The sequence below is a fragment of the Anopheles darlingi genome, chromosome 2 (assembly GCF_943734745.1).
Source record: "Anopheles darlingi chromosome 2, idAnoDarlMG_H_01, whole genome shotgun sequence".
NCBI lineage: Eukaryota > Metazoa > Arthropoda > Insecta > Diptera > Culicidae > Anopheles > Anopheles darlingi.
The window spans coordinates 33,489,403-33,501,902 of NC_064874.1; the positions used below are offsets into that span (position 1 = coordinate 33,489,403).

General features: G+C 48.9%; 1 protein-coding gene across 14 annotated transcripts in view; it reads right to left on the minus strand.

Annotated features, from left to right (window-relative positions):
• Positions 1–12,500, minus strand: part of LOC125949124 (polypyrimidine tract-binding protein 2) — a 229,430-nt gene that overhangs the window by 13,419 nt on the left and 203,511 nt on the right. For all 14 annotated transcript variants that reach the window (XM_049675866.1, XM_049675865.1, XM_049675868.1 and 11 more), the window contains one exon: positions 1,208–1,300. In XM_049675866.1, coding sequence (XP_049531823.1) covers positions 1,208–1,300 — 93 coding nt within the window. The remainder of the gene's footprint in view (positions 1–1,207; positions 1,301–12,500) is intronic.

Consider the following 12,500-nt stretch of genomic DNA (forward strand, 5'->3'; position numbering starts at 1 on the left):
GACAAATCAAATAAAAATATGGATTTGAGAAGGTCTGCATCCTTTTGGGAGAAATTCCGTTCACCAATGATGGATTACTAATAATCTTTTATCGATGTTTGGCATATTGAGTATCGAAATGAACACGGCAACAAAAAAAGAAAGACTTTCGTTTCGTTGCACTTGTGTAACAATCTCTAGGCGTGTCAGGATAGAGAAGGCAAAGTATCCACAAAACGTGCGGATTACCTGTTCTGCTACACAACCCCACTACCACTGGGCACAACTTCCAGGCCTTTCCTGAGGTAGACATTTTGAAAAATGGTCGGCTTTTTAACGAAAATAAAATAAAATGTTCCAACGTGCCTTCGCCGTGCATGCTTGTCCGGGTTCGTTACCACCCCAAGACCCTTTCTCTACTAGGATAGAACGCTAACGCTCACCTGGTTCGCCCCGAAGGGCGGGGTGTGTTGCTTGTGGTGCTTGCGGTTTTCCGTCTCCCGGGAGTTCCCGGTTGGTTCAGGGTTTGGCTTTTGCACGCCGATATCCCGAGTGCGAGTGCGAGCACCGCCACAAAACAGAACCGCAAGTGCACGGCAGGCACAACAAAAACTGGCGGCGGTTTTCCTCTTCCTTTCCGGATTTGATCATTTATTTACAGCGAGGATTTATTGGGCATGTAAGCCGCCGCGAGGCACGAGGCAAAGCAAACAACTCTTACTGGGGCAAGGGCCAGGAGGTTCGTGCATTTTTTAAAACCGAAAACTTTTGCCCCGTGAGCAACAGTGCAATGGAGAAAGAATAAATGAGACGCATCGTCGTCGTCATCATCATCATCATCAACATCAACATCATCTTTGGGGCATCAAGCGCTTCGCTCGATAACATCCGTTACAAACCCATGCCATGCCGTAACAGGGCGCTCTGCATACCACTATTCATGCAAAGCAGTTCCGAAACACCGGTTCCGGAACTACGACGCGAGTAATATGGATAGCCATGGCACGTAAAGGAGTGAATAAATAATAAATTCCATCTTCGCGGTATGATGGATGAATGAAGTTTCGGTATACAGAGCAGAAGCAGCAGCAGTAGCAACAACAGTACGAACAGTGCACTGAGCAGAGGTGCCTGTAGTTCCGCTACTGAAACCAGAAAAGTAAGGGGCAAAAAAAAAACAGAAAACGAAAATCCTTAACAGCGGCGGCAGCAGCGATCCGTTACTTACCCAAATACGCCTGGTAGGGTTCAGCCATCTGGATCAGGGCTGAATCCTTCTTGTTGTAGAGAATCTTTACACGTTGTACATCACCATACACCCCTGTGTAGACGGTGCAGGAAGTATCCAGAAGCAGACGGGTTGGCGCAGGGAAATGGAAGAAAAGAAGCGAAGGTAGAAAAGACATCATCAGAATTGTTCCATTCAGTATACGATTAATAAATGGATTATATATGGACAAAAGTGTTTATGTGTGTGTGTGTGTGTGTGTGTGTGTGTGTGTGTACGTGGGAATGTTATGCTCCACAGAATTCCGTGCAGTCCTGTAGCGTCCGTAGTCCGTCCAATCCGACGGATCAAAGCTGCAATCCGTTCGCGTCGTTCTTTAAACGATGAAAATGTGTGTGCATGTGCGTGTTGATTGTGTCTGGTCTGGTCTGTTTGTGATTGTCGGTTATATTCGTGAGGCTATAAGCTTCGTATCCTTTCTGTAGATTCGTGTGAACGCTCGGGGTGATCCAATTTTACCACCAAACACCATACTAGCGAACGTTTGGTCCGCAATGAACACAATCAGCTTATCCCGGGGATTAGCTGGTAATAGTCGCGGAACAGAACCCCCGCCGCGAGCAACAGGTCATCGAGACGAGACGAGATAAATCTAACTCAGTATTAGCGAATCAGAACACCTTCAGACAAACATCCACGGCTCGTTATTTCGTGAAAAGTGTGACAACGATGGGCTGTTGGTGAATGCCAAATTTGACGTGTATGACAGTAGAGCCGCCTTTGATGATTCAGAAGAGCAGCGTTTGGAATGCCGGATAACTAGATGGCATTATTCTTGAATATCATTTCCATTTAAACCCTTCCATTTAAAACTATACAGCAATTTCTCGATTAAACAACAGTCTATCTGTTCATTTGATCTCCATAAATGGGATTGTTGTTCGTCAAATGAAAGGGAGCCCACTAGGGTGCATTGTTCAGATATTGCGTTGCTGTATAGAATCCTGGCATTTATAAAAGCACCTTTCACAGAAAACACCAAAGGAATGTTCTAAACGAGTAGGATGGATATGGATATGGGATATGAAACAGGAGTCTATAACGAGGCTTTATGCATTCGTGGAGAATGGAAATCGGATGTACTGCCTTCAATACACTTCTGAGATGCCATTCCCTCAACTAATGTAATGGCAAATAGGAGAAGAAACATTATAAAGAGCTTTAAATTAGGAGGCAGACACAGACATTCAGTATCGGTAAATAGTGCAGTAAACGTCCACCTAGAATAGTCGCATGGATTCAATATCCTTTAAACAGTAATCAAAAACGCGACGGGCAACCGACAACGCTACTTCTGCATCGCGTGCCTGGAGAAGGCCACCACGCCGCTAACCGTTTCCATATTCAACAGCTTTCAACGCCACCGTTTCGCACCCAGAAAACGGTCTGCTTGAACCGGGTCCGGCCGGCCGGGTTGCATCGCACGAACAATCGAAGACGAGGAAATTCGCCCTTCGACGTTTCCGAACAGGGGGTCGAGACGACGTTTACCCGTTTCACATCGGTCAAAACACACATACACACACACACGCCTTGTCTTGCGCACCTCTATATGGCCCTTCTGTGCTAACCTTCCGGCCGGAAGTAACCTGTTAGCACTCTAAATCCTGCTTCCTGTCGGCACTTTTCTTTACTTTTACTTCGTCCGTAAGCTAGCGCTGCTAGCTGCTTCCTTCCGGGAAGACAGCCACTAAGCAAACACACACACACACACACACACACACACACATCCCACCACTCGAACGAACGAACGAACGAACGAACGACCAGGTATCGAACGACCGGCTGGATAGTGCAACCTTACCATGCGCCTCCATCTATGCCACCAAACCGAAAAGCGCGCGCCCGCGCGCGTGTGTGTGTGTCCCTGAGTATACAGATGATGTTTGCACTTTCGTGCTGCTCGAGGACACCTTTTCCATTTCGTCGCCATTTGTTAAGCTGTCTGGAGGCCAACCATCCACAACAACCCTGAGCCAAGCTCGTGCTGGAGAACTGCAACGCGCTTTCGTCGTCGTCGTCGTCGTCGGTCGGAAAGCATCGTTAAAATCTGGTTCCGTTCTGATTCTCATGAAATCACCAAGGAGGGAAGGAGCAGAGTTTCTTCTTCCCTTGACAAAGGATTGCCTGTGGCCCCCACCCGTCTTTCCCTCTAGCCTCACATTACTACCTCTCTCCCTCTCTCTGCTCTCTTTTCACACCGTTTCTTACATATATTTTTATTGCTATTGCCATATTACATTTATTATTATCGTCGCCACTGCACGAGGTGGTGGGAAAGAGGAGAAAGAGAAGGAGAGAAGTGGAGTAAGCCAACCAACACCCCTTCCTTCTTCCTCAGGACAACGATCTGAGAGTCATATATGAGAGAGCATCGGGGATCTGTCGCCCTCCGATGGTAACGGTGGTTGGTTCCTTCGTTCGGTTCGTGCGCTGTCGTTGGTGGCCGGCCCCCGGTTGGTCTATCGATGAAGGGAACGGGGGTTAAGGGAGCACCTTTATCTTCGACGTTTTGGTCGTTGGACCACCTCCTCGTTCCCTCCCTCCCCAACGACGAAAAGGATAAAAGCGGTGAAGCAAAAGGTGAACAAAAAAGAGGTGAACCCGAAGATGAAAAGTTGCCACCCGGTGGCCTGGTGTACGGAACCATTTTTCAACGGCATCGACCGTAGTGGAGGAGTTGGAGTTTCGACGACCCATTCAGCCATCAGTATGTACATACACATACACACACACACACACACACACACACACCATCTATTGGTGGCGCTTCTTACAAAAGCGAAATGTGTTGATAAAAGGATTGAGAATCAATAATTTACAAAAGGGCCACACGCGACGTGGATCGTGTTGGTGACCGGGAAAGGTAAATCACGTCCACACCCACCGTTCGCTTTGTTGGTTGGTTGGTTGGTGCAGCCCATGGATGCAGGAGCCCCTGATGCTTCTTCCGATTTGCCCCCAAACAAAGGTCAAAGAGGGTGAGTTTAATAAGATTAAGAGTTTAAAGGCGATTCCGAGGAGGGACCGGGTGTGTCCAAGAATTGGACGCTAGACGCTGGACTTGGAAGTGAATGAACGAGCGTGCGCTTGAAGTTTGGAAATGAAACGTATTCGAAAGGCGTTGTAGAAGTAGCTGGTCCAGTGAGAAGTGATGCAAATGTGGTGGTCAACATTGCATCTTAACCGTAGGATGGTTATGGACTCTTGCAGGTGGAAGGCACCACGATCAATTGTTGGTCAATTAAATCGTTTCCAAATATTAGCGCCCGTCCAGACGCATAGCAATGGCACAAAAAAACTGTACAGAAAAGGACTGTAGAAAGAAAAAAAATGCCATTTGATCTATTGAGTTAAACTTAAAAGTCGTAAATTCGACGAAGAAAGGGATATTATTTTGATCAAGGCGTCGATTTAGGGCTATTGAGAGAGAGGCTAATATTTAGTTACAAGCCAAGTAAAGCTATTTCTTAATCTTCTTTAAAGAGAAAGTATCATTAAACAAAGGACAAACATTGTGCCACCTCTGTCCTAAAAAAATCAAAAATATTCAACTAGTATGCTGATTTTAAACACTTCCGTACTCTGATCGAACAAATAAAGCAGTTACCGCATGTTCCGAAAAAAAAACCAAACAGATCCAAAAGTACAAAAGTAGCGTTACGAAAACTTCAACAATTATTTGAAGGGGATAAAAATTTGACAGTACACATAACAAGCGTCTGTTCTATCGATCCAGAAACGATTTTTGTGTTAAAAGCAGCCTTTCTATATCATACCGGATATTTATTGGCCGATGGTTTAAGTGGTTCCAATCGCAATCATTCTAATGATCGTTTCATGGTCATTAGAAGCTGCATTTTACATCCATTGACGAAGGTATCCGGTTCGGTTGAAAATCGAAAAAAGCGAATTCTACTGTTGCTACCGTTCGAAGGCAATCGAAGCAACTTAGCAACAGTAGCAGCCTGCTGTCAGATCGTTGCAGTAGCGTTGCAGGTAATTACCCATAGCCAACTTTAAATAGCGTTGAATCAAAGGAAAACGCAACAATAAACTACCTTTGCCTTTGCCACTATCAAAGCCAAACAGGCCCCGTTTGCAGATATATTTTGCGTGAAAAGCGTAAACATCAATATGATCCATTGATGAAAATGGAAATCAAGATCGACTGATAGGTCGGATCCCGAATGCTAATGGAAAGGTGGTCGCTGGGTCGGGCCTCCACGTCCCCATTTCTCAAAAAGCGATTTCCAATCAAGGATAACACATTCGCAGCGGGATGGAAGAGATGGGATGGGAGGGTGGCCAACATATAAACGCCCATCGACGATCCTCGTAGGTTTCCGCTGTCGCGGCTTATCTCCACCTCGCTCTGCTCTTCTCCGTGGCGTAAAAGGACGGAAAAGGCGCCAAAAAAAAGCCGGCACCAGCGGAACGGAAACTCCTCCACCGATGAACCGATGGTTTGTATGCTGGATGAACGTGGGGCAATGTATCCAAACACCGCCTAGGGATGGGGGGGAGGTTGCACATATGCACCGCACACAACATCTCCTTCTGGTTTTGCGTTTCTGGTCAGGCCAAGCTTTCGGGGCGAATGAGCGAAGAGGTGCAACAGCAGCAGAAGCAGATACAACTCCCCTATAGACCAAACACCGACACCAAACCAGCAGTAGGTTGTTCCACGGAGTCCGGGGATTTGATTCGCGCCAGACTAACCGGTGAACGAAGCGTGTCCTACCTGCTCCCGTTATCGTTTTGGTAGGTTTGGGTGGAATGAGGTGGAGTTGTTGCATAAAATTTAAATTCATTCACCATCCACTGCACTGCACTGTGCTGGACAGAGTGTGTGTGTGAGAGAGGGAGAGAACGTGAAAGGTTAAATCCGGTAGCCGGGTTTCCATCAAAATTTCCAACCCCGCGTTTCCCTTTTGCCGGTACAGTCAGTCATTCAGCAAACCGATGCCAGCGGGCAATAAGGGATTTGTTACATGCAGTTCACCTTCAGCACCGGTGCACACGTGAGACCCACCCCTTTCCCCCCACCCTAAACCCTCTTTTTGGTTAAGCGAAAGCCCCGCGAAACCCAGCATCTTCCGGTTTTCCGATCGAAAAGCCCTCACTATAATCCCCAGCACAACAGAGAGAGAGAGCGGGCGATGGCCTGGAACTGGAGAAAGGATTGCGAAACTTCGACTCCAATGCCCCATCCTGTGTGTGTGTGTGTGTCACGTCCCGTCGGTACCGCGGTCGGTGGGCTAACGGATCGCGTGTGCTCTGGTACGTGCAAATTTATATAAATTGATTCGATTCCATTCGATCCGCGATAGGATCCCTGGCCCGAGGTCGGTTGCAATGGAGGAGAGACAGGCAGGTACCATCACCATCACCACCACCACATGCCATGCATATCATATGTCCCGGCTACCAGCTGAAATATACCTCCGCACACCGCTGACGTTTTATCCATCGAAACAAATTAAGATTAACTAAGCCCGGCACGAAGCAAGAGAGAGAAAGATAGAAAGAGAGCGGTATTTGTGGCCAATGGAAGAGACTAGAAAGATTAGGCCCCATGGATTGAATGGGTTCCATGAATGATTTATGAAGTGACGCTAGTATGACACACAAGCGCCCTACACGCACACACACGCGCGCGCCCACCGAGAAGGTGATGCCATCCATGATGGCAAAAGTGCCAAAAAGGGTGCACCACCGCCGGGTAGCGTACGGGTAATTAGAAAAAGGGATCCCAAGGGGACCGGGCACACGCAAACAAATCCTCACAAAGTAGGCGGCAATGGCGGCGGAAAAGCGGTCGTGAGGCGGCCCGTCTCTAGCTGACTGCCAGGCGCGCCGCTAATGTCGCCAGAAGAGGAACAAGAAGAAGGAGAAGAGCAAGAAGAAGGATTAATTTGTTTCGGTGGTTTCAGAGAGTTGCCGCGACCGATATTTCCTCTCGCGCCATCTTGGAGCGCCCTTATATCCGCCCAGCATCTCAGGGCCTCAGCTGAAATCGAAATTACGCCTCACGGAGCGTAATCGTTCCCTGGCCTTCGCCCCTTCGTTCCTTTCCTTTCTCTCACTCTGGCCTGTAATTAGCTAAAAGAAACAAGCCAGCTTCTTGGACCGAACTCGAAGCGATCCAAGGTGGCGGTGGCGCCGGGTTGGTTGGCAGCACAGCAGCGCAGCGATCCTTAGTCGTCGCAGTAGGCTTCGCTTGGTTGAAGAAGGAAGCCAAAGAACAGGTGTGTGTGTGTGTACGTACTCTGTAACTCTCAGAGCATCCAGTGCGGTAAGCGCGCCATCGTGGCTTGCCACCGAAGACCACAATGAAGACGACGACGACGACGACGACGACGACGCCGGTGGGGATTGGTGCTGATTAGTTCGGGAAACACGGGTATTTGTGGTACCAGCATCGGAGCACCGTGCAGCAGCAACAGGACGAGGTACGCGAACAAGGATGCTAAGTTCCTTGCCGTGATGCACGCTCACCGCGGGCTCACCGTTGTTCGTCCGTTCGTTTTAGCTTTCTGGCGTCGCACACACACTAACTGACTGACGTGCACCGCATTTGGCCAATCGATTCACCGGAGAGCAGACACAACAAATCACGGCCACGGTGCTGCAGACGGTCTGCGTTCCCGGTATCCGGGGGACAGGTACTCGCGCTTCGACGGTTCCAGATAAGACAATGAAAGGATTAGGCGAGCGAGCGAGCGAACGAAGGAGGCGGTGCTGTTGTGCTTCGGTCGGTTGTGGTGCTTCGTAGCTTCGTGAGTTGGATGGCACTCGTGTTTCCAGTTACAGGGCCAACTCCCCAGCAAATGCTGCCGAAGAACGGGGATTTCCAATTTCCAAGTCGAATTGACGTGCGGAAGCGACAGTAGGGGCGGTTGGGGCTGATAAAGTTCGTTTCCGTCTCGTTCGATGGAAAGTCCGAAGCAAAGGGATTAAACATCGTAAGTAGGATATACTTCGGGATGCCAGATTCTTCTCCTGGTACTGAACGTACTATCGAACTTGTATGGCTGCTTATCGTGCTGCTGTTGCTGCCTTTTGCTGAAGAGCAGGAGGCCTGCTACGATTAGTCTTCACGTCGACCATTCAACACAAACTGTTAACTGACAAATCATTTACCGTTTCAGAGCGTCAGTGCCGACTACGAATACATATTGCCGCTTGATTCTCACGTCTACGCAATGCCAACGTACCGTACCGAGGGAAAAGATCCGAGAAGTGTGCAAGGTGGTTGGATATTTCTTATACCAACGCATTAAAGCATTCACGCAACAGTCAACCGGAGGGATCTAGTAGCCAGTCTGGTTTACATTTGAAAACTGCCGCCCTCCCCTGTTGCTTAGTATTGAAATTCTGAGCTGCAATACTTGACAAAATGATGACATTGCGATTGACTTGCTGCGGGGTTACTTTGTAACTTGTCCATCATAATCCGTATGCGGTCTCGCAGATTGCTCCAGGAACTCCGAAAGAGTCACGGTGCGACACACGCACAACATAAACCCAATGCTCCGATTCCCGGCCTTTTTATGATTCTCCAACCAGCCTGCCATTCAGCATTTTTTCTTCAATCTGCTACCGCTCCGCAACCACCAACCACAGTCGCACAAGTTGCACTTTTGAACAGTCAGCAACAGTAGCAGCAGCAGCAGCAGCAACAGCAGCAGTAGCAGCAACAGCAACAGCAACAGCGAGTGCTCCCGTATAATGAATCCTTCTCGATGTTGTCCTTCTTTTGCGTGCACGGTGATGAGATGCCGGTACCGGTGCCGTCCCACTATTCGCGTGCATACGCGACAGGCGCATCCGACAGCAGTTGGAGTCGTTATTGAAATGTGATATTTCGCTCGCTCGATGATCGCCTCTTCAAAAGCGCCACTGCAAGCATACGATGAGTCTCCGGGTCCGTCATCCGCCCAGAGGCAACGAGCGACATTAATTCATTTCCATTTCCCACGCGGCTCAAGACTCGACTGGAAGACTCGAAGACTGCCCCTCGAGTGGGTTCCCTCGCTCCATTCACTCACTCTCACTCACTCGTTGTGGCATAAAAAGTTTACCAATTTGAGGTTATACCCGTACAGGATTCGCCATCCCGCACCAGAGACCAATATTGCTTCGCCAACTTGCTATCTTGCTTGCCAACCGAGGGACGGAAGTTGCAGTCGCCGATCAACTTTCTTGGACCAACTTGGGCGTAAAGTGAGTTTTGATGTAAAGTCAGTCTCCAAGTCATCATCGTAGGCGGCGGCGACGGCGGCTTCGATTCGCTATCGTTCGGGGCCGCAGCTGAGCGCCAACGTCGACGGAGGATGCACACGACTAGAAAACTTCCCCCCGCTCCACCGGGGACCGGTATTATCGGGCGGAGAAAGTTTTCGTAATTGATAAGATTGTGAATATATTATTTTGGCTTGGACCAGCCACCAGCACGCAGTGCACACCAAGTGCAACGAATTGGATGTGCTGGGGGATGGAAGTTGGAAAACTTGGTCCAGTGTGCACATCCAGAGTGGGACCTCCGGGTTGTCAACCGATTGATCTGCGTGGTCCTTCTTGCATGTTGCGCTTAACGAGAGAGCGAGCGATAGAATGCAATCGATAGCAACACACAACACTGCGGGATGGTTACTGTGATCGGCGGAAGTTTTACGTCTACTTCGTCCGAGTTGCTTTCATCTATTCTTAGATAACGATTGCTGCTGCAGTTCTATCGACATCGACATGGTCTGTCTGTCTGCCTGAGGACATACCAGTGAAGGGATTGCAACCGATGATGGAGTAGCAGTAGTGGTTCTCCACTGCGGAAGCAATTTATGCGATCTGATGGTGAAGATATGGTATTATCGGTGCCGGGTTTCTTCAGCACCACTCAAAAATCCACCGCATTCTCGCTGCCGCATTCTCATTATAAGGGAAACCTGCTTTTGATGAAACGGATGGAAACCTTAACTATTATCCCCACGGATATGGGAATTTGAACCGGAATGAGCGAGAGCGAGGCGAAAAGTAATATTCCATTTTCGTTTCAAATTCAATTTCCATCCGACAATGGTTTCGCGAAGCGATTCGAATGGTGCAGGCAGCGCAGGCAGATCGAGATGTGGCTTCGGCTTGAAATCCTACCTGCTTGCATTCCACGGAAGGGATTACGTTTGACGAGCAGAGCAGAAAAAAAGAACGAACCACGACGTGAGAAAGAGATGCGAATCCTAGAATATGCCCTGGATAGGTAGTAGGGAGCAGCAGATTCCGTTTTGCAGCCGAAGTTAAAGGCAAAAAGGGGATTCTACTCCACATAATCTTCGGAATCGGGATCTACTATACTATGGTTTGGCTTTGGTCTAACCTACCCTTTACGACGCGCAGGAAATATGATCTTTTTCCCTATCCCGGGGTCCCCCGAATCAAACTAGAGGGATTGCTCGTCTCCTTACGCCATCCACACACACACACAAACCAACACACATGTCGGCCCTACCGAAAGGGCCTTAATAACGGGTTCACAACGGGTTTCCTAGCCTGTTGCTGTGCTTAGCAGAAGCTTTATCTCCGCATCGGGACGGGGCTAGAGAGCGAGCTAGGTGTTCAAATAATAAGAGAGGCCGGGCCGGGCCGTGCGCACCCGTGTGTCACACTGACGAGTCGCTTTCCTACCCCCAAGACCAACACCATCGCCATGTTGGATGATGTGGGTAGCCCCAAAGGAGGGGGAATAGCCAAAAATTTCTTTCCAGCAACGGGCGATGCTGTTGCTGCTGCTTCTGCTACTGTTGGTGGATGTGTTACCCCCCTAGAGGATTCCCGCCCGGGGGCGGAGGAAAACGCTGTATCGAAGCCCACAGAGAGTGTGCCACGCAGGAGGAGCTGCCATGGCATGCTGAGGCGGGATGAGGATCGCCGCTAAATTTGACAAGCAACTGACAGCGCGGCGATAGCTCGGGGGAAAAGCGCGAGTTTAGAGGACGACGCGCGGCCACGCGTTTGCCACAGCTGACGGTGAACGATTATGGAAAATGATGCGCAATGGCTGGCCGGAAGGAAGACAAGGGAAAGAGAGACGACGACCAAGACCAAGACCAAGACGACGACTGCTGTGCTGCTGCTGCTGCTGCTGGTGGTGCTCCCTCGTGTCCCTCGTACCACGGGGTTTTGACACCCGTCTAGGGACGACCGCAAGGACGCGACGTTCTAGAACTTTGAGCTGACGTAGAGCTAGGGATAGGATGATGATGATGATGATGACGATTCCTAAGCGAGGCCAGTTACTGCCTTTTCCTTATCCACCACACTTTGCGTGAAGCGACACACAGTGGACACACAGTAAGGTGTGCGATATATAAACAAAGAAGACTTTTAGAGAGAGAGAGAAAGCGAGAGAGATGAGCATCTAGCTATGAAATGGAATGATGATAAACAGCACTGGATGGTGTATGCAAATGCCATCGGTTTTGGGATGCTTTTGTGGGGGGAAGGAAAAAAACGACAAGACAATGCGTGTCCCGGCGGCAGAGAGTGCGGAATCCGTCGAGGAAAAGTCCTGCGCCGTCAACTGGGCCCAAGAATGGGCCAAGTTTGTGCAAAGTTGGACGTTTGGTTAATTTCATTTATCGAATGGCAGCTGATTGACAACCGGCAGAAGAAGAAGAAGAAGAAGACACGAAGACCGTTTGTTTGTTGTTAATGTAGAGGGAAGATCATGGCCAACTTTTACTCAAATATCATCGAACACAGATCAGAACCATTGAGCAGCAGCAGCAACAGTAGCAGCAGCGGCAGCCGTAGGGTATTGTTACAAGCATAAACCCCCCCGGATGAACGAAACCGGAAGCACCGGAAAACGAAAAGCCAGCATTGAATGAAGGGCGGTGGCGAAAGGAGAGCGAAAGAGCGAGGGAGAGCGAGAGTTCAGTTGAATTAGAGCTGCAATAGTGTCAGAGAGAAGATGCTATCGAGGGGGTGGGGTTTTCGGGATGTAAGAAAGAAACAAAACAAATGATAAAATTAAACAAATCAAACAGGAAAGCATTAAAATGGAAAACACAAAACAAATGGCTAGAAAAAAACACAAAACAAAAATGATAAATGATGTGAAATGTTGAGGTCGGAGGTAGTGTCTGTGTGTACGTACGTCACAGAGTTAAAGTAGTTTGGAGTGTCAGCGTTAGGTCAGTTAGTCAGAGGGTCAGAGCGTGTCCGGCCTTAT